Source organism: Triticum aestivum, chromosome 5D (assembly GCF_018294505.1).
Source record: "Triticum aestivum cultivar Chinese Spring chromosome 5D, IWGSC CS RefSeq v2.1, whole genome shotgun sequence".
Taxonomy (NCBI): domain Eukaryota; kingdom Viridiplantae; phylum Streptophyta; class Magnoliopsida; order Poales; family Poaceae; genus Triticum; species Triticum aestivum.
This window is the reverse complement of record NC_057808.1, coordinates 501074548-501096631: the sequence shown is the minus strand read 5'-3', so window position 1 is coordinate 501096631 and position 22084 is coordinate 501074548. Positions and strand designations below refer to the sequence as shown.

General features: G+C 46.5%; 2 protein-coding genes across 4 annotated transcripts; one reads left to right on the top strand and one right to left on the bottom strand.

Moving 5' to 3' along the window:
* Positions 1-7749: 7749 nt before the first annotated feature.
* Positions 7750-11883, top strand: LOC123123208 (bZIP transcription factor RISBZ2). 2 transcript variants are annotated; one of them, XM_044543673.1, is made up of 6 exons: positions 7750-8343; positions 9503-9596; positions 10052-10250; positions 10825-10918; positions 11008-11133; positions 11333-11883. In XM_044543673.1, the coding sequence occupies exons 1-6, from the start codon at positions 7969-7971 to the stop codon at positions 11681-11683; spliced, it is 1239 nt and encodes a 412-aa protein (XP_044399608.1). In that variant the 5' UTR covers positions 7750-7968; the 3' UTR covers positions 11684-11883. The 2 variants fall into 2 exon arrangements, with proteins under 2 accessions (XP_044399608.1, XP_044399610.1); XM_044543675.1 differs by having other exon boundaries at positions 7751-8343; positions 10843-10918.
* Positions 11884-12363: 480 nt separating this feature from the next.
* On the bottom strand, positions 12364-21266 carry LOC123123207 (guanylate-binding protein 4). Of its 2 annotated transcripts, XM_044543672.1 has the most exons (17): positions 20830-21261; positions 19286-19388; positions 19110-19179; positions 18975-19013; positions 18759-18876; positions 18611-18668; positions 18476-18540; positions 18376-18382; positions 18229-18289; positions 17500-17559; positions 17394-17413; positions 17242-17307; positions 16310-16477; positions 15971-16228; positions 15497-15709; positions 12950-13221; positions 12364-12843 (listed from the first exon to the last, which is right to left on the bottom strand). In XM_044543672.1, exons 1-17 carry the CDS (start codon positions 20925-20927, stop codon positions 12702-12704), a joined length of 1818 nt encoding a protein of 605 aa, XP_044399607.1. In that variant the 5' UTR covers positions 20928-21261; the 3' UTR covers positions 12364-12701. The 2 variants fall into 2 exon arrangements, 1 of the variants encoding a protein (XP_044399607.1); XR_006460562.1 differs by lacking the exon at positions 12364-12843 and having other exon boundaries at positions 15497-15723; positions 20830-21266.
* Between the last annotated feature and the right edge of the window lie 818 nt (positions 21267-22084).

The following is a 22084-nucleotide window of genomic DNA, read 5'->3' as shown; positions in this document are numbered from 1 at the left end:
GGATGGCCTTCTCGCCAAGGCGGCTGATAAACCGGCTCAACGCGGCAATCCGGCCAGCCAGCCGTTGAACATCATTGATACACTTCGGTTTGGCCAAAAAAGTAATGGCTTTGATCTTTTCCGGATTAGCTTCAATGCCCCTGTTAGACACCAAAAAACCCAAGAGCTTGCCTGCCGGTACACCAAAAACGCACTTGGCCGGATTAAGCATCATTTTATAAACCCACAGGTTATCAAAGGTCTCCTTCAAGTCATCAATCAATGTCTCCTTCTTCCTTGATTTCACCACAATATCATCTACATATGCATGAACATTGCAGCCGATCTGATCATGAAGACAATTCTGCACACACCGCTGATAGGTCGCCTGGGCACTCTTTAGCCCAAAGGGCATAGACACATAACAGAAGGCTCTAAAAGGAGTTATGAAGGTTGTCTTCTCCTGGTCCTTAACTGCCATTCTGATCTGATGGTAGCCAGAATACGCATCCAGAAAGCTCAAACGCTCGCAACCCGCCGTAGCATCAATGATTTGATTAATACGAGGGAGGGCAAAAGGATCTGCTGGATAGGCTTTGTTGAGATCTGTGTAGTCCACACACATACGCCAAGTGCCATTCTTCTTGAGCACCAGCACCGGATTAGCCAGCCACTCAGGATGAAATACTTCAACGATAAATCCAGCCGCCAAGAGCCTGGCTACTTCTTCACCAATAGCCTTGCGTCTTTCTTCATTGAACCGGCGAAGAAATTGCTTGATCGGTTTATACTTGGGATCAACATTGAGAGTATGCTCAGCGAGTTCTCTCGGTACACCTGGCATGTCAGAAGGCTTCCACGCAAAGATGTCCCGATTCTCACAGATGAACTCGATGAGCGCGCTTTCCTATTTCAGATCCAAGTTAGCGCTGATGCTAAACTGCTTGGACGAATCGCCGGGCACGAAGTCAACAAGCTTAGTCTCATCAGCAGATTTAAACTTCACGGCCGGATCATGCTCTGTAGTTGGTTTCTTTAATGAAGTCATATCTGTCGGATCAACATTGTCCTTATAGAACTTCAATTCCTCAGTTGCACAAACCGACTCAGCGTATGCCGCATCGCCTTCTTCACATTCCAAAGCAATCTTGCGACTCCCGTGCATTGTGATAGTCCCCTTATGACCCGGCATCTTGAGCTGCAGATAAACATAACAGGGCCTTGCCATAAACTTAGCATAAGCCGGTCGTCCAAACAGGGCATGATATGGGCTCTTGATTTTCACCACCTCAAAGGTCAACTTCTCTGATCTTGAATCATGCTCGTCGCCAAAAGCAACCTCCAGAGCTATCTTACCAACGGGATATGCCGATTTACCAGGTACCACACCATGAAAGACCGTGTTGGACGGTTTAAGATTTTTATCTGTTAACCCCATGCGACAGAAGGTTTCATAATAAAGGATATTGATACTACTCCCCCCATCCATGAGTACTTTGGTGAACTTATAACCTCCCACCTGAGGTGCCACCACCAATGCCAGATGACCCGGATTATCAACCCAGGACGGATGATCCTCTCGACTCCACACAATAGGCTGTTCAGACCAGCGTAAGTATCGGGGAACCGCCGGTTCAACGGAATTCACTGCCCTTTTATGAAGCTTCTGATCACGCTTGTCCAGGCTAGTGGTGAAGACATGATACTGCTCGCTATTCAACTGCTTCGGGTTGCTCTGGTAACCCGACTGCTGCTGTTGCTGTTGCTGATTCCCCTGATTATTATAACCACCTTGGTTGCCCTGATTGCCTTGATTACCCTGTCCACTCTGGTTGCCGTGAAAGCCTGAACCGGAACTACCTCCACCGTAACCCGGCCCATGAGATCCGGGGCCTGAACCGCCACCCGGTCCACGATCATACCGAAAAACATCAGAGTTTTTGAACTCTTGCATGATGTAACAATCTTTCCAGAGGTGCGTGGACGGGTTCTCCTTCGTCCCGTGCTTTGGGCAAGGCTGGTTCAACAGATAAGACAGGCGGTCCGGATTAGGACTTGGTCCTCCACCGCGCTGGGGCGGTTTACCTTTACGCCGTTGGCCTTTGTCCTGCGCATTGGTATTAGCCACAAAATCCAAGCTATTATCCACTTTACGCTTACCGTTGTTTCCATGGCCTGCCGGGTTGTGCTACTGCCCCTTGGTATGTCCGCTCTTCTTTCCCTTCCCTGTCTTGTCATCGTCAGACTCGGGGTCCTTGGTACCATCAGAGTCGGCATATTTCACCAGAGCAGCCATGAGAGTCCCCATATCATTGCAGTGGCGTTTGAGCCGTCCCAACTTCAGCTTCAGAGGTGCGAACCGGCAATTGCCTTCCAACGTTAAAACTGTTGTGTCAGCGTTAATGCGGTCCGATGAATGCAAAATCTCCGAAACCCGGTGCACCCAATGGGTTGTTGATTCTCCTTCCTCCTGGACACAGGCAGCTAGGTCCACAATTGACATGGGCTGCTTGCACGTATCCTTGAAGTTCTGGATAAATCGGGCCCTCAGCTCGACCCATGACCCAATGGAGTTAGCTGGTAACTTTTTCAACCAAGTTCGAGCCGTTCCTTCCAACATCATGGTAAATTATTTAGCGCACGCCGCATCGTCCACATCCAGCATCTCCATTGCCATCTCATAGCTTTCCACCCATGACTCGGGGGATAAATCGGCGGTGTAATTTGGCACTTTTCGTGGGCCTTTGAAATCCTTGGGCAGGCGCACGTTGCGCAGTGCTGGGACGAGACACGGTACTCCCAAAGAGGTAGAGGTAACCCCTGGTTCCACCGATGTGGTTGGACGAACCGGAGTAAGTTGGCGGGCCTCATGCTGTGCTGCTAACTCGGCTTCTCGACGAGCTCTAGCGCGATCCACCACATCCTGAGCATCACCACCACCACCCGCCGGGTTATGGCCACGGGCGGATCACGGTTCCGCGCATTGCTTGATACTGCCGGTTCATCCATACGCCTGTTGTAGCTCCGGCTTGGGCGGGGACTAGAATGGATCCTCTCGCGACTATATGAATAAGCCTGCTGCTGAACCAAAGCTGTCTGAAGAAGCTCCCTAGCCCGTCGCGTCTCGACTGCCACCAGAGACTCGTCTTCGATCGGAAGGGCCGCCGGCCGTGAAGCGGCAGCGACAATGTTGTCCATCAGGTTAGAGTAATGACCCGGTGGTGTTGGGACATGCTGTGGCAAAACGTGATTATGGCGAGGCGGATCCACCAATCGTGGCTGAACCGGCGCCCCCGCTCCAGGTGCCTCCGCCCGGTTTACCATCGACGGATTACTGGTCCCTGCTCCTGGGGTTAGGGATGGCAGCTTTGCCCATGGGTATGGGTACCCGCGGGTACCCTACCCGAAAACAACGGGTATGGGCAAGACTGGAAGAGATTTTGTACCCATGGGTAATAGGTATCCATACCCGCAAAATATATGGGTAGGATATGGGTATGACATTGCGCCCATGGGTAACCCAATGGATACCCAGAAACAATTAATAAATGAAAATAACTCCTATGACATGTGGGGTCATCATCCAACTCCTATGGCCCATCCTAAGTCTCGATTCATTAAATTTTCCATAGCTCATAGGCCCGTAATCACCTGCTCGCCACTCCTCATGCGTCCTATGTGACTCGTTGAAAAGTTGAAAGCTTGACTCTTTGCTACCAGACTCCTATCCAACGCTCGATCCAGCGATTCCCCATTCCCAGCACGACCTCCCACTGTACCGGGTTTCTACTAACCGCCCGCTCATACTCCCTTGATGCCTCCAAGAGGCCACCCACCATAGTAGCTCGTGTTAGTGATATACTACTCATCCATGATCACTTGAAGTTTAAACCCATTTCTCTACATTTTGAAATTTTAAATGCTATAACTATTATATCCACTGGATACCCATTGGGTATAGGATACCCGATGGGTATGGGCATGGGTGCCAATTTATGCCCATGGGTATTGAAATGGGTGGGTATAGAAATTTTCTGTGGGTATGGGTTTGGGTAGAAGAAGGTTGTACCCGCACATACCCTACCCATTGCCATCCCTACCTGGGGTGTTAAAGAGGTTCCTGGCCTCATAAACCAGCGGCAGGCGAGATTGGTACCTCCTCTTCAGGACATCATTTGACGCACTCTGATCCAGCATAAGCCGGTAAGCCCGTGCATCCAATGCGGCCCGTTCCGCAGCCATCCTGGTATCCTCAGCTGCCAAGTCGGCTTTGGCCTGGGCGATCTGATCCTTCACCTTCGCGATTTCCGCATTATGTGCATCTTGATCCGCCGGGTTAACCTCCGCCATCAGCGTTGCCAAAGCGTCAAATAAATCAGATAGAACCTGAGCCGACGGTTGCACAGGGCCTCCTGCCCCGGCCGCTGTCGCTGCTGCTGATCCGGAAATCATCGCTGCCGCGGTCAAAGAGTGGAGCGCTGGTTGCGTACCGGCCATGAAGATCGCAGCCCGGTTTGGCAGATCAAAGGGGTCCAGAATACTGTCGCCATCGGAACAGCCCCCAATCCGGCCATCTTGCAACTGATATAACGACTCGGTCTCTCCAGTTGATGACTCGTCGCCGGAATAAACGACGTTTTCACCACCAGATTCCGATCTATCCTCAGATTCCCCTCCGTGGATGACTCCCACGAAGGCACGCTTCATGACAGGCTTAACCCGGGCAGATCTCGCACGCTGAGCCGTTTCGACGAGGTCGGTGCAGATGTCCAGCTCAGGGCCCGGTTCGCCGATCTTGCCAATGAAGACGTGTATGCCACCAAAGGGGACCCGGTACCCGTACTCGATTGAGCCGGCCTCGGGGCCCCAGCCTGCATCGTCGATGTAGAGCTTGCCACGAGAATTCTTGGTCATCCGGCCCACAGCGTAGCCCTTGAGTCCTTCGAAGCTGCCCTCTAAGAACTTGAAACTATCGTGCGATAGCCCCATGGTGGGCGCCAACTGTCGTGGTTTTGTCACGGCAGATGTCCTAAGGAAAGGACTTAGTCATGGAGCCATCGCGCGGGTTAGCTTAAAGGGGTTAAAGCGGACAAGGGACGCAGAGAGTTTATACTGGTTCGGCCCCTTGCGGTGAAGGTAAAAGCCTAATCCAGTTGTTGTGGAATTGCTAGGGTTTCGATGACCAGGGAGCGAATACGCTTTGCCTGAGTCTCGAGTTGTTGTCTGTTGTCCACAAACCGCCGCCGGGTCGTCCCCTTATATACATGGGTTGACGCCCGTCGGTTTACAGAATCCCGAGGCCGGCTCATAAACGTGTCCGGCCCGGTCTCTACTCTTTCTATCTTACAACACAAGTTTACATATCAACGCCGGTTTATGTCTACAGGCCTTAAACCGGCTTTTGGGCCCTGGGCCTTCATAAAGCGTCACCGTCTTTGTCTTCATGGGCTTCAGATACAGTGAACCATTATGGGGCTAACCCGGCCACTCCTGGCCGGTTTACGCCCAGTAGTAATATCCCCAATAGGCAGGGAGTGTGTGCGTGTTTATGGGGATGAATGTATGTGTACGTATATGAGCGTCTGCATCTATACCGTGTTAAATAAAAATGAGAGAAAAAATACCGTGTCAATTTTTTTAGAAACGAAATGATGAACATGCATCAATGCTCAAATAAAAGCCGGTTTATTTTTCAAATTTCGCTCCAAACACCATGCACTGTTTCTTTGATATAAAGGAAAGGTAAAATTGACCTAAAAAAATCTCCGCCGGTACAACTTAGCACAACTAGAAAAACTAAGCTAAAATTGTGTGTTAGGAGTTCCAAAAAATAACAGCTCGTGGGTGCAAATCATTGAGCCCAGATCCTGACCCGCGCCCTCCCTCCCTCCCCGTACCCCCCCCCCCCTGAGCAGGGCGACCGGGGCGGCCCTCCCTCCCCTCGCCGCCCAGCCCCCTCCTCCCACCCCTCCTCCCGCCGCTGGCATGGCCGGGCGTTGCCCGCGCGGCGCCATGGCGAGGTCGGCGGTGGCGGCCCTCTTCCTCTCCCCCTCGCGGTTCCCCGGCTCGGGCGGCGGTTTCCGGCGACGGTGCGCCTCGGCGGGCGGTGCTCCGGTGTAGATCGGGCGCAGATTCGGCGGCGACGCGGCCCTTTGGCGGCTGGCGGCGGGGGTTGGCCGGCGGAGCCCTGCAGGCCCAGATCTGGGCACTTTTGGGCCCGATCTGGGTCAGGGCGGGTTGGTCTGTCCTCCGGCGGGTCTCCTCCGGCTGGGCTGGCGGGATGCGGTCGTTGGGTTCGGCGGCTCTGCGCTGCGTCGGCTGCAGCGCGGCAGCAGGAGCTTAACGGGTCCGATCTGGGCCCGGCTGGGCAGGGGGTCCGGCGTGCTCCTGCGCCTGCGTCCGGTCTGCTACGGCTTGTGCCAGTGGAGGTTGTCCCCTCCCACATGGCTGTGGTGCTCCTGGTCCCTATCGGCGGTGGTCTCGTTTGGTTCGGCCGGCCTCGCAGCGTCTGCGGTGGAGAGACGATGGTGGTGTCCTCGTGACTGTGGTAGCGCAGGTTGGTGGGCGGTTGGCGTGGTGGAGCCGCCGGTTGGTCCTGGGTTGTGGGTATGAGGGGTAGGGCGAAATCCCTCTCGGGTCCGCCCAGCACCGACGCGGTGACGCCTGCGGGCGCCATCAACCTTCTTGAAGGGCGTCGGGAGTACCTCTCGCCCGCTTCCCTCCGTGTACCGGGAGAAATCCTAGGATTCGTCCGGGCAGCAGCGTCGTCGTCATCGCAGTCCTTCTTGAAGGTGTTGCTTGGTTCGCGGCGACTCGATGGCATTGGAGCGTGGTGGATGTTTCCGGTGGGCGCAGCGGTTGCGGGACGCATCAGCTCTCGTTCATCCGGTGCTGCCGGCATTTCTTTCTCTTGCTTTTCTCTTGTTTTTCTTTTGGGCATGATTGTGTTGTTTGCCCCAGCATCGAATTTCTGGCTGTATCGAGTGGTTGCTCTATTAATATAGCGGGGCGCAAGCCTTTTTCGGCAAAATAACAGCTCGTACCCAGGGCACCCAACCGCCAGGGTTTCCCGTACCTCCTCTCTTGTATCCTTAGGGCTATGGAGGCACGATGGATCTTGACCTTTGCCGGTTGGAGGGTTCCCTTTTGTGTTGTTTTTAGTTTTGTTAAATGGTGTCTTGCTCGCCTCTCTTAAGATGTAATAAGGTTCCTCCCGCTTTGACCCCGTCTCAGTGGTGCTTCTAGTGTCATTAGAGGACGTGTGGAGGTTTATCTCCGGCGGATCTCGCGGTGTCCGGTTGGCGTTTCTCTTTGGTGGATCCACGTGGATTCGGTTTTCGTTCGTCTATGTTACCCTGGTCTTGTCGGGCCTTTGAGTCGCTCTAGTGCTTGCAGTCGTCGTTAAGTGTTTGCGGGTCTGGATGTAATTGTTATTTTTTGTTTTCTTTGTACTATTTTGACAGTTAATGAACAAACCAGAAGTCTCTCCCGAAAATAAATAAATCAAAAAGATAAGATAAGCAAGGCTACCCGCGCCACCGGCCTTCTAGGAAAGCATCCATTTTGAAACTGAAATAATAGGAGTGCAATTTATTTCTAAAAAGGGAAAGCCAAGAAAAATCAAAAGCTCAGATTCTCATCTAAACAACGGAAAAGGGGAGGAAATCCGCGCCGCCGCAATACCGCCGCGTGCGCCGGCGCGGAGCCGTGCGCTCGTGATCGCCCGCCTGCTGACTCACCATTTTTCCCTTTTACCAACCAGCCAAGCCACCATCCAATCCCCGCTCCCTGTCTCTTCCTCCTCCCTCCCACTACCCGTCTCTCCCCTCTCCCCCCAAGCGAGACACAACACCGACCAGAGAGGGAGGAAAATTCCCGATCAAACCCTCGAATCCTCCGCGGCCTCGTGGAATCCCAGCCCGCCGCAGCCTCGCCCTCCCCGCGCCGCGGTTCGGGATCAGGAAGGTTCGGACGGCGGATTCCGGTCGCATGGAGCGCGTCTTCTCCGTCGAGGAGATCCCCGACCCCTTCTGGGGCCAGCCGTCGCCGCGGCCGGCGGGGGCGTCGGCCGCTGGCCCCGCGTCTTCCGGAGGGGGCGGCGCGGAGGGCGCGATGAACCGGTGCCCGTCCGAGTGGTACTTCCAGAAGTTCCTCGAGGAGGCCGTGCTCGACAGCCCCGCCGCCGACCCTGGCCCGATGGCCGGTGCTAGCGGGGGCGGAGTGGGGGCCGCGGAGGTGAAGCGGACCGCCGCTGCGGTGGCGCCGGCGCCGGCGGCGACGGGCGCGGTGGTGGACCCGGTGGAGTACAACGCGATGCTCAAGCAGAAGCTCGAGAAGGACCTCGCCGCCGTCGCCATGTGGAGGGTACGACCGTCAGCTCTTACCATCTTATTAGGCGTTTCGAATGCTAGGCCGTGCTCCGAAATGTTTAGCCATTTTATTAGATCGGTCATTGTGGTTACCTTATACTACTAGTAATGTGATCTGCAGAGCTCTGCATTGCCTGCTCCCTTCTAGGAATCTGTATATGGTATATACAATACGACTGCTTCGGTCCCGCCTTGGCTATGATATTGTAGCATCTGCGATCTGGATGGGTTCGGGCAAAATCTGTCTTCATAGTGCATCATCTGTAGTTGTACCCCAAATAACAAAAACAAAGACAAAAACAAAATGGTTTATCCTTATGTGTAGGCATTGGCTAGCATAGAGATCACAGAATGTGTTGCGAGTTTGATGATTCTGTGAATTTCTGACTGTTTGGGAGTCCAATGCGGCCACCATTTGATCACTTTTTGGTGAGTGTTTGGGTGCTCAGTTTGAATCCCTGTCGTAAAGCAGATGTGCTTGTGCTTTAGTTGGCTGATGTCACCTTTATTTGTCTTCTGTCTGTTTCCAGTTGCACGACCAATGATATTAGCTTATTTTGTTATGCTTGGGAATTATATGAGCTGTTGAGTTTTGACTTCAGCACATTAATAATTTGATTTGCTCGTTAATCAGAACTTCTCTCCTTATGTTCCCCCCACTAAAGATGTGCTGTTAAGTTGTGTGTCTTTTCCTCGTACTGTTATGTCATTCCAACTGTAGCCTTTTCAAAGAACTAACCCTAAAACACTCAATCTGTGGGGGGAAGACAGCCCCCGGGGGATTTTTGGAAGGTGAGGAACTCCCTCGAACACTCTCATGTGGGGAGCTGGCACTAAACGTGCCAGTGAGGGGGATTTTGTATGCGGGACCCAGGCTTTGAACCCGGGTCGGCCGCCCCACTATAGGAGGCGTTACCTGGAGCTGAATAACGTGTTCGCTTCTAACTTCTAAGAACTAACTCTATATTTATTGCTTTATTATACACTGCTATTATATTTAAAAGGACAAGTAAGTTCACGTGCTTTTTTTTTATTTTTAATGCATCTCTGTTATTCTGCTCATTTGTAACACTAGCTTGTGTCATTTTCATTTTTAATGCATTTCTGTTATTCTGCTCATTTGTAATACTAGCTCATGTCATTTTCGTCCGCAGGCCTCTGGTGCCATGCCTCCAGAACGTTTTGCAGCTAGTCCGTCATTGCCAAATGCAGATGTTCAGCATATAGGCACTATTAATCCCATAGGAGGTACTTATCTTCTGGTCACATCTTTGAACTAGTTAGGAACCTGCGGTAGGGAATGAACTACTGTGCACCATATTTGCTTAATGGTTCTTAAATCTTTGATTTGTTACATCTTTTTTCTGATTCTCATAAAAATGGAAATATTCTATTTGAAATGAACAGTGTTAAATTGTATTTCTTGGAATCTTGTTAAAACATTTCTTTGCTGGATTGCCTGCTGGCAAGCGTGTTTATGTTTATTCTCTTTCCCCGACCTAGGAGGGCACACTCAGTATCCTGTTTTGAGTTCTCAAAAGAAATCATCCTGTTTTTTCCTTGAGCAGATAGACTTCACAGTTTAACTGAGTAGTGTAAATTATAGTTCCGTGGCATCATGCTATGCCATGTTGTGAAACATAAGCAGAAAAGCATATTCTGTGATGCTGACATGACATGTCTGGCTTTTGGACACATATTAGGTAATGTGGTTCCAGTTCAAAACAAGCTAGCTGGTGGCGCAAGTGGGGTGTCGGGTCCGCATCTGGTACAAAATGCCGATGCCCTTGTAAAGCAAGCTGCTAGCTCTTCTTCGCGGGAGCAGTCAGAAGATGATGATATGGAAGGAGAAGATGAGATCACTGGGAATGGTCCCCCTACTGATCAAAGACTGCGGAGGAGGTAATCACTTTTACCTGCTTGTAATTATATGCACCATCTTGTTGTCTCGTCATGCACGAATGCCCTCAAGTTAGCCCTTTCTTTAGAATTTCCCACTTGCTTAGCTCCGTCAGTTTCCAGCAGTATCATCATCTCTTTGCCATGTTACACAGCAGAGTAATTTGTATGGGTGTTCATATCTTGGCTACAGACATAGGTCATTGCTTCTGTGCTTTATGATTGTTCAATGGACAAGTAAAGGTTAAAAAACGTATCCATATCATATTCGTTAGATGACTTGTCTGATACTGATGGAGTGATTGTATCAAGTAGAATAAAAAAGATATGAATGGTCTGCTTAGTACAGGACTGAAAATGATACCACAGTTAGATACAAGTATGCACAGCGCACTAGGCGTATAGATTGCAGAACGGCATTTCGGTCTTTAGTAATGTCAAACTATTGAACTGTAAATCATGGTATGCTGGTTTGCACTTTAGCATCTTTTTATCGTGAATAGTGTAACTCCTGATGTTGTGCTGGGGTCTCTCTCTATGACGCTATTGAGCGTCCACTTCTTGGATATTATGCTAGCTTCTTGACTGGTTCCAGGAAGCAATCCAATCGGGAATCGGCCAGGCGTTCAAGAAGCAGAAAGGCAGCTCACCTGAATGAGCTAGAAGCACAGGTCTGATAATTTACAATGTCGTTTGTTGATGGACACATGATACTGAAATCTTCGCCTTATGAATTTTTGTTGTGGTTGGCTCGTTACAGGTATCACAGTTAAGAGTTGAGAACTCGTCACTGTTAAGGCGACTTGCTGATGTTAATCAGAAATACAATGGTGCTGCTGTTGACAATAGGGTATTAAAAGCAGATGTTGAAACCTTAAGAGCAAAGGTATGCTCCTTTATTATATGCCTTTTGTGCTATGCATCTGTGTCTCTTGGATCGGCCGCTTAGGCTTGTTCGAAATGACATTTCCACCTCAGACTGCACGATACCCAGTTTTTAGAGAAAGATCCGTTGCCACTGTATCCTATAGTCTTTATGTTGGCCATTGTCTGCTCTGAACATACTTACACACCAAATTTCTCAGGTGAAGATGGCAGAGGACTCGGTGAAGCGGGTGACAGGCATGAGCGCTCTGTTCCCTGCTGGCTCCGACATGTCATCCCTCAGCATGCCCTTCACCGGCTCCCCATCGGAGGCCACCTCCGACGCGGCCGTCCCAGACGACCTTAGCGCTTACTTCTCGACAAGCGAGGCCGGAGGTAACGGGTACATGCCTGAGATGGCTTCCTCTGCGCAAGAAGATGACAATTTCCTCAACGAGGCCATGGATACCGGCAAGATGGGCAGACCTGATTCGCTGCATCGTGTGGCGAGCCTGGAGCACCTCCAGAAGAGGATGTGTGGCGGGCCGGCTTCATCTGGATCGACCTCGTAGGAGCAGCCCGCTCCTTGGGGCCAGGAAGTCCCACGAAATTATTATTGGGCGGACATATCTTGGTGGTGGATGTTGATAATCCTATGCTATTTGTTCTTTGGCTGTGACCTCTAGTGTCCTCGTCGCTATGTTCCTGAAACACAGCAGATAGTAAAACTGTGCGTTGTCATTGCTCATTGCTGCCGGGTACTTTGGATGGACGTCGTTTCTGGCAGCCTGCTTTCAAATATTTTATCTTCTTTTTTTCGACGAACATTAAAAGTGAACGAACGAGAGATCCTGGCTATTAACATCTTCGCCTGTAGAAACTGCAGGAGCCTGAATCAACTCCATAAAATATTTATAAACGGCATTAGAAATTCTTCACTGTTTGAACATTGGCCGGAGATGCACCCTGAACTTGGCAAACGCGGCTGAAGATGGCAGGAACAAAGAGTAGTAGGAAATGAAGAAAACACATAAAATCACCGAGAGAAATAGTCCCCCCACCACCGGAGTGGCGATCGTCGAGATTGCCTTTATGCAGGAACCATCAAAAGTACACTTTGTGTTCACCGACGCATGCAAAGTTGATTGGAAATGACGCTGTAAATGACACTACGTAAGTACACTTTGGAGAAATGCCCAAACCAAGGGATTCCATTGCCCATTACGGCAAAAATGTAAGGTCCATCACAGTCTGTTCAGAAATTATGCCCACTATGGCTTAAGAAAACCAATTCATATATGAGGTTTGTTCGCAAAGCGAACAATAAACAATGAATGAGGCCGTACCTCGTAAGAAAATCCTATGCTACATAAAGCACATAAACATATTCATGTTACAACAAACGCTAAGCGCAAGCACCAGACGCCAAAACTCCCATCTCTTCATCAGCCAAAACGAATCCGAGACGCAGCACAGGGGTTACGGCAACCGTCATCAGCCATAACAGTAGCAAACTATCCTCTTGTTCTTCTATCTCTTTTGGGGATGATATTTTGTACCTCCACTGCCGAAACAAACCCATGTATGTGATCAGTCTGATCTAGGGCGACTGGAGTTCTTGTGAGAGTTCTTGTACAGTGGCAGCACCGAGCGGCTGCCACGTTTCCTTCTAGCAAAGCAACGCCAGTAAAAAAGCCAAAATAATAGCAACAAGGCTATGGGGATGGCCCATCTGCGGACACAAAGGGTGACATATTATTAGAAAAGAAGGCAGCCTGCGAGATAATATATGTTTGCTCTTATATATTTATTACATTACATGGGGACGAAAGACCTACCTGTCCAGATCGAGAAGTGGACTGTACACGATGGTTTCCCAGGATGAAACGATTATGTGCCAAGCTGGATTATAGTAAAGCGATTCTGCTGACCAGAACATTCTTGTATATGTCTCCAGGAAGATAAACATTACCCATGCAGCAATTTCAAGTAGAAAGAACTTGATCACAAAGCGCCCAAGCACGACCATGACCAGAGCGAAGGTCACCAACCAATTGAAGAGCTTGTTATTGTACTCCTTGATGAAAAGAGCACGAGATTTGAGGAGCATCTGCATGCAATACCAAATTGGAGTTCAGTTAGATATTAATCATAAGCTTCAAAAGAATTGAAGCGGCCTGTAGATTTGTGAGTAAAGACAGAACATAACAATTTGCAGAATCTGTGATGCTCTGTTATGTTACGATCCAAATTCAGGTATAATGATAAAGGCTAACTTCTGACAAGCAGAGCGGAGCTCAGGCCGTCGCCGGTAGGCTTGGGCTGGAGCAGAGCGAAGTTAGCCCATGTGGGGCCCCTTTCAGTGACGCCCGCCTGGGGGATGAACAACAGTGCTGTGCATTCGTTGAATTACTTGAAGCAATTTCCAACCCCACTGATTTCCATCATAGCAAAATTTGTATCTTTTGTTTCTGGTGGTTTGGCTGGTGCTCTTATAATTATGGGATTTCTGGGTGAATCCATCCTTGAGGGTCATGCAAGTTCTTTGTCGGCACTTTTTGGCTTCCTGTTACTTGCATCTTATCCACCTTCTATATTTCACATCTATAACTTTTGAAGATTTTCGGAAGGAATCTATTCTGGGATACTATTGTTTTTGGAACAATAGCAGCTATAAGTCGAAAAGTAGTGGCTGATGAACTTCAAGCGATTGACCCAGAAGGGGCTATGTGCCTCGTTGTCCAGCAAACCCATTACATGCCGAAGCGGCGGCGTGGTAAAGAAAGCAATGAACTGGTTCGGAAAGAATTTGAAACACTGTTTCAGGTACCTGAATTCAGCTATAGTGCTGTTGTGATTAAGACAATACTCTTCTGTAGCATTTTGGCTTTTGATAATAATAACAATAGTTAAAGTTCTTTTTCTAGCATGGGACAATTAAATTAGTTAATAGGTGAACATATAAGTGACATTTTCCCCTGATATAGATATGACAATGTTGAGCTTTCAAGTTCTTTTTCCATCTCTTTCAGCTAAAGAGTGATATATCTAAAAAAACAGGTTAGTTTTGGTGTTTCGATTAACAGGACTCAGCAAAGTGGTTAGCTTCCTAGATATCATCTGCCACCGGCATTAGATTTTCATCGTTGGTTGAGATCCAGGATATATCTGTATTGGCTATGTGGTTTGTATTTTCTATATAGCTCTGAGAAGTGTCTTGTTAAATTGTGAATGCAGTATACCATAGTAATGCTATTAGAAGAGATGGTCTCCATTTTCATCACTCCTTACTTGCTCATTTTTGAGGTACCAAAGGTAATGGTCTGAACTAGCTCAATGAATGTGTTCCTCTACAGTTTTGTAACAACTGTGAATTCTTATAAATTTACAGCGTGTGATGACATTCTGCACTTCATCTCGGACTTCACAATTTATGTAGACGGTGTGGGAGATGTAGGCAGGTCAGTTGCTGAAGTTTCTTCTGAATTTATGTTCTGACCATCTATCTTTGTTGAGCCTCTGCAACACTTAACATCATTGCTTTGCTGTGTTTCAATAGTTTAAGCTTGTTTGACTTCAGAAGACACGGTAATAGAAACTATGGTTCTCCATTTGATGCACCTAAAAACCTGAGGAGCTCCCAAGGGAAAATGGAGAAATCATTCTTAAGGTAAATTAGACTTTCAAGTACTTCACACGCTTCTTACTAGCTTGGTGTACTTAAGTAGTTTCCCGCAAAAAAAGGTGTACTCAAGTAGTTATTTTCCTGGAAGTATGTGTATCCATTGTAAGCTGCCGCATGGGATAAGTTGATCAGTTGTAAATCCCCGGCGTTTGTAGCTTCCCCCAATATAGTGAAGAAGATTTGTTGGTTGGCACCCGTGGTTTTTTCCCCTTCGTGTTGGAGGGGTTTTCCATGTTAAATCCTTGTGTCCCTGTGTTTGATTTCGTCTTCATCGTATTCGATTGCATGTCGTATCTCTAACATGCGCCATGATTTTGAAGCATGGCATATCGAAAAGCTGATTCAACATGTCAGTTGTCAGAGTTTAAATGACGGATGCAAAGAGCTGAATCATAAGTTTTATTTTGGGATGTTTCTCAAGACTTAATGTCATGTATCTAGTTCATTAGCCTGCATGGTTCTTTTGCTATTCAAGGAACCAGTAGTGATGATATAAGGTCACAAATATTAGCCTTACCCATGGGAGAAAATGTTACCAATATGGAAATGCCTGAATCTCTAGCACAATAGCTAGATGAGATGAAATATGATACTGGGCAATGAATGAGTGGTAGAAAGAGTTCAATAATTGACCATAAATGTGCATAGGTGCTGCTGTATCCACTTGTCATGCAAAGTATGTTTGGAATAAAAGACAGACCTTTGACATCCTATGATCATATCTTTCCTTCGCAGGCCCCACACATTCCATTACAAAAGTCCGATTGCAGTAAAAAAAGCCTGCATTGAACTTTGCCATGGAAGGAAGTTTCAAGACTTGAAGGTGATCCATTTGATCTTCACATTCCGAAAAACGTGCTTCGCAAAGCTTGGACGATTGATACTCATTAGCTAGAAGGAAGTTTTTGTACACCTACAAGGTACACCCTGTAAGTATGTAAATATATTATCTTGAGTGGAAGTTTATTACAAGGCATGTAAGAAATGGCACAAAAAGCAATGCAAAACAACAAAAAGATTCGAGAATCCACATGAAGATCTGTATCACCATAGTACATATCAAAGGAGCATTTTATAATTCATTTTGAAGTGCATCAAAACAATTAGTACCAATTGGAGACTACGTGCATTTAAATATCCGTTACATTAGAACAACATAGAACTATTAACGAACCTTTGTAATCTCATCTTCAAGCTTGAGGATTGACTGTACAGCATGATGCTTACCAAAGTGCTGTTTATCAAACAGCAATTTGGCTTCGCCATTCGCCACCTCATGAATTTGCTGCAGTTTCTCTACTGGTACAGGTAGACGTAAGCCCTCCAGTTTTTCCTTATATACCTTCAGACAGCGTTCAAGAATAGCCTTGTTGAAAATTTCAACAAGAGATCCGGTTGATGGAATCTCTCCTTTATTCAAAGCTTCAAGTATCTGAAGCATAAGAGGAACAATTATTCTAAGAAACTAATTTATCAGCTATAGGTCAACATCAACCACATCAAGTATCTTTACCTGCTGCAGAAAGGACACAAATTCCTTTCCATTCAGAGTTTTTCCCTGCACAAATTTAGGTTTAATGATGGATCCAACAACCTGCTTCAATTGCTCTCGCCTTGTAACGTATAACGGCTCAAGCTCTTTGTCATCCATGTCGCATAGCTTTGTTCTTTGTAGATGAGGCTGTAAATAACAACCAGCGCCATTGATTTAAAACTAGGATATCAAAAACAAATTTCAGAAAGAGTTGCTAAAATCAAGTTTCCAATGTACTAGGTTTTTAGAAGTTGTACCAAAAGCTCAAAACTGAATTTTCCCAAGCAAGCTTTGCCGAAACCCTCTTGGAAACGGTTTTGTTTTTTAAACAAGCCATGATAAATTATTTTCAAGATTGACTTTGCCTTAAACATATGGTTCAAAAAGAACAATATTCTATCGTTGGAGTATGTTGATAAGTATCACTTTAAATAAATGTTTCGGACCTAAGCTTCTGAAATAACCTTCTACATGACAAATTTGAAAACAGATGTTCAAAATAAAAATATGAAAACAAGCTTATATGAATACTCATTAAAAAAGTTAAGTTCTGAAATAATTTATGAGATTTTCCCTCCAGTTACGCATTTATAAAGGCAAGTTAACAAAATGGTTCTAGAAAAATATTAAGTCTCTAGATGTGTTTAGAATGACTTCTATAAAAAAGTTGAAGCTAAAAATTTTTTAGAGGTAGTTCAGGAATACGGTTTTAGCATATTTTTTACAACTACATTTCAGAAGAGAAACTTTGCAAGCAATCATTCAAAGAATTTGTGCTCTCACTTGTATTTTCTGATGGGAGGTTTTATATGAGAAAATAAGCTTCATAAACAAGAATAGAAGATCTTTAAGGTAGCTAATGGCTATCTTAACTAAAGTTTGAACCTAGGTCAAATTTAGCATATATGTACCTGGGGCAAGCTAAAAGCAGTGCTGTTGTTTCCCATAACTGCCAACGAATCCCTGATTTGATTGACCTAAAAACACATTATGAAAAAGAAATTGTATGAGTTCGGATTTCGATTTCTTTTGTAAGACACTGTAGACTCATAGATAACTGTACCTCGTCAATATATTTGTTCCCTGAAGAAATAGATACAGCAAAAAAGCATGTCAGTTGTACTATACGTAATAACTTTCTCTGCTAAAACATCATTAATTGGACTAACCATTATCATTAGGCACCCGTTGGAGGGCTTCATTGACCATTTGCTGAACTGATTTTCCTTCTGCTCAAAAAATTAAATACTGTCAGAGGACATTTCTATGTGATAATACAAGAGTAGTAAGCAAAATATCAGATAGTTGAGACAGATGGTAAGGAAAGTGCATAACTCAAGTGATCATTCTGACTAACACTAGCGAAAACATCATCTAATACGCAGCAAAATGTTAACAACTAACAGCTTCAATAAAAAACATTGATACCACCACAGTGGTAAATAACCCTAAATAACATGTCATTATGTTGTCGCAAAATTTTAGTGGACATTTCGAAAGGCTCAACTGATCAGCTCTACTTAGATTGTACTGTTTCACAATAAGTCAAGTACAATGTATTGTTTGTCCAAATTAAACATACACAATCTCATAAACAGGCAAAGTATTGGGATACAGGAAGGAAATGAATGATATGTGATTACTCATAGTGGTGCAATAACTGATGTTGCATGAATAACAGCCCATAGTTTGCTGTTCTGTCAATTCTGTCTATCAAACTGGTGTAAGCTATGCTTGTTGAACCCTATTAACACGTTGCTAAAATGGACATATACTTGTATGGGGTTTATCACATGCTGTACAGAATAATGGCCATTAGTCATATACTTGTTAGGTTCAGACACTAGCTCTATTTTTCTCGTCATACTCACAGAACAACTGTTTAATAAGTAACTTACGCAGGAAATCCCTCTGGATAAGCCAGAGAAGCTTTGCTGGCTCAAAAGCAATCTCTTCTCCCTGATGCAATTCAGAACAAGAAGCTCTGTTAATAGTTATACATATTCCTATTGTACTGATATAGATTCAAGAAAACTGAATATTACCTTCACTCTGCTCGCCACAAGTAGCAAACGAAATTTCAAGGGAAAATGTCAGTGTTAGAAAAGATTAAATTGCAAATGAGAACAGAAAGAGGAAACAAACCTTCCATAGAATTCTTCAGCTATTTCAACAGCAAATGAGAGCCTAGATATATCAGCTTCACGCACCTGCAATGTGCAGAGTCACGATAAAATAAAATTATATGTGCACATTGAGAGAGAGAGAGAGAGAGAGAACCGTCTCAGGAAGGTTATAGATAAGCACAGAACTTAAGACTGTCGCCAAAGCAAATATCCTGCCCAAAGAAAAACATTCCAACACAGTATGATTTTCAGTCCTAGAAAAAGATCACAAAAAGGCACACAGCACACATCTGAGCACAAACCTATCATCGTATACATTGGACTTCCCAACACTCTCAAATCCTTCTGTGTCAAGATAAAGGACAGATACTTTGGTGCCATCAACATCCATCTCAACAGGTTTACCCCAAATCCATATACCTGCAATAAGAGAACAGGTATGGTCATAAATTTATAAACTTCCCTCAGCAAATAGAGAATACAGCTACAAGAACATGATCTCGCAACAAAAAAGTCACCTTTAGTTTTAGTATCCCGCATATGACCAACTCCAAAACCTGCCTCATCAAGTTTATTAATTTATTTATTGTTAGTCCTGGAATGCATTTCATTGAATCCATGGCTAATACAAGGAGGAGCCAAGCAGCATCTACCTTTATCACATGATAAGGAGAGAAGTTGGTTCAGAAGAAAAGACTTTCCAGATCGATATGGACCAATGACCTGTGTTGGCCAAACAATCAGCAGACATAAGATGGTGCTTTGGCTTTTTTCAAAAATGAAAATTGAGAAAGGATATAAGATCTTCCAAATAATAATCCAAACTTACACCAACAATAGCGATAGGATTTTCGATCCTCCGAATGGCCTCAAGACCTTGTTCTGACAGACGGAGCTTAGTGTGGCCATAATCTGGCTCCACAATCGGAAACCTGCACAGGCATACCTGGTTAATACTCAACAGGTATCCAATTTGACAGAAGCCTAGCACATACTGAGCACAGCTATGTCTTTCATCATTTTAACAGAATGTTCACAAGCATATTCGTAAATGAAGTTGTCTGCTTCAGGGTTCAATTACTAAGAAAGAAGCCTATCCAGTGCTCTCAATGAACCCTTCAGTGTGGTTTCTCACTCAATATCATACACATTGTGGGTGACTGGGTGTTCAGTGTATCATCATCTAAGAAGGATCATCGTTCACACAAAAGAAAAAAGATGATAACCTTACTAATCTAGCAATGCCCGATGGAGACTACAAGATATCAGGATATAATGCTTCGCATCACTAAATTGAAAGCAGAGAAGTAAACAAAACAAGGAGAAATATTCATTAATCAGCTCTGAAGCAAGCATAATTCATTAAATCAGCCAGTGTCAAACCAAAGCTCAACATTCGATAAAAGTCTAGGACATAATGAGCACGGCTATGTCTTTCATCATTTTCAACTGAATGTTCACAAGCATATTCGTAAATGAAGTAGTCTGCTTCAGGGTTTAATTACTAAGAAAGTAGCCAATCCAGTGCTCTCGATGAGCCCTTTGATGTGGTGCCTCACTAAATACCATACACATTGTGGGTGACTGGGTGTTCAGCGTATCATCATCTAAGAAGAATCGTCATTCACATAAAAGAAAAAAGTAATGACCTTTTTACTAATCTGGCAATGTCCGATGGAGACTACAAGATATCAGGACCTAATGCTTCACATCACTAAAATGGAAGCAGAGAAGTAAACGAAACAAGGAGAAATATTCCTCAATCATCAGCTCTGAAGCAAGCATAATTCATCAAATCAGCCAGTGTCAAACCAAAGCTCAACTTTCAGCGCTGCTCCGAGGTTGCAACTATTTATTCACAAGTATCAGTAACAAAATGACCTTGCCCAGGTAGTGTATGTACCAACCACATATTAGCATGACCTCGTCCATGTACAAGTCACGATGTAGGAGTACCAACCACATATTATTCCTCGACATCTCACCTAACTTTGTATCTAATGAATGGAGACATGAGAAGCAAATGACCTGAAACAAGGTGGGACTGAAGAAGGAAGGGACAGCCAGAATTAGCATTGCAGGAACCGCGGAGCGCTTTCCCATTCTTACTCCCGGACAGGACACCGTAACATCCCGTTGCGTGTATCAGCAAAATCATTCACGGTTCCAGCAAACACCGCGCGTGCATATACAGAATGAGAGAGCTGGCAGCAGACGCGACGCCACATTGCGCAATCCAAAGAACAAAAATAAATAGCATGCCAAATCCGTTTCGACACCCCTGAGCGCAGCACAGGCAGCGCAATCGGCAGCACCGACAGACAGAGCGAGCAAGCAGGCAGGGAAAAAACAGGGCGGAGGGGCGGGACTCACGCGCGCTCGAGCTCGTCGGGATCGGGATCTCCGGCTGCGGCCGCGGCGAGCCAGAGCAGCGCCACCGCGCAGATCCCCGGGGCCCACCGGCGCCCCATCCCCGCCGCCTCCCAGCCGGCCTCAGATCTCTGCGCGCGCGCCCCAATGCGGAGCGGCAATGGCCCGCGGGAGCGGGGGGGGCACCGCCGTCACCTGGACCCCGTCAAGCCGGCTCCGCGCGGCCCGGGACGGGATCCGAGAATGGGCGAAGCGCTGGGCTGGGCTGGGCGGTGGGGATCTGATCCGGGGCTCTCGGCGCACGGGGGGATGGTTGCGTCGGCGAGGGGGAACTGGTTGGTGGTGGTGGCGACGACGAGGTCGCTGGCTGGCTCGATCGAGGGGGGAGGTGGAAGATTTTCGGGGAGAGGGAAGGAAATCAAATGTGATTAATGCCGTCGTTATTAACCCCCGCTTGTTTAAGGCGCGCTCCCTGTCTGTTGATGCCTCGTGCGCGTGACGCTTCCTTTTCCGGGGCCCACGTGTCAGGGGGTCGCGAGCACGGCTCCGGCTACCTCGCGGCACGTTGCGCCGGGCGGGCCCGCGCGGCAGTGACCGTGTAGGAACACGGGGTGCCTGTTAGAGATTCCGGCACGGTCCGTTGACTTGTCTGCCTGATTTTGCAGATAAAGATGCTACGTGCCCCCTTCCGTTAAAAAAATTTGTCGCGTGCCTCTCTATAATTTTTTTTAACACAGTATAATCAAAGTCGCTCACCTACACGAGTATAAACTCGCCCTCTCTACAAAACTTCTCATAAAAGTAGTTTTACACAGGCACGAGAAGTTCTCGGGTCAGTTTTTTTTTTCAATGCACCCCGCCCTATGCTCGGTGAGTTTTCTTTTTCAGTTTACACTACACGTCTTTCCCAGAATATATTTTTCTTTCTGTTTCCCATCAAACAAGTATGCAAATGGTATCAATGTAATAATTGAAACAATGTTATTACAGACACACATGCTTGATAATCATTTCAAAACCATAGTATATGAAATTTTGATTCGAAATTCAAATTCAAATTGAAACAGGACAAATGGTCCAAATCAGTTTGGAGTAGAACATACTACGGACAAGTTTATTGACCGTGAAGCGACCACATATGCTTAACTATATCATCACAGAGTTGTTCATGACTTGCACGGGTTTCCATCCGCCGATGCATTTCAAGAAATTTCTGGAGTCGTCCTTCATCCCTCTGCGGCTAAGCATGTGGTATATA

Bases quoted from the DNA above. Each gene is read 5' to 3' on its own strand.
- LOC123123208 (XM_044543673.1), top strand. From the start codon at position 7,969: ATGGAGCGCGTCTTCTCCGTCGAGGAGATCCCCGACCCCTTCTGGGGC. The intron at 8,344-9,502 runs GTACGACCGTCA...TTTCGTCCGCAG, and splicing joins CCGCCGTCGCCATGTGGAGG to GCCTCTGGTGCCATGCCTCC. The intron at 11,134-11,332 runs GTATGCTCCTTT...CAAATTTCTCAG, and splicing joins TTGAAACCTTAAGAGCAAAG to GTGAAGATGGCAGAGGACTC.
- LOC123123207 (XM_044543672.1), bottom strand. From the start codon at position 20,927: ATGGGGCGCCGGTGGGCCCCGGGGATCTGCGCGGTGGCGCTGCTCTGG. The intron at 18,877-18,974 runs GTGACTTTTTTG...CTCTTATTGCAG, and splicing joins GCGGGATACTAAAACTAAAG to GTATATGGATTTGGGGTAAA. The intron at 16,478-17,241 runs GTACATATATGC...TGTTATTTACAG, and splicing joins CTGCTTTTAGCTTGCCCCAG to CCTCATCTACAAAGAACAAA.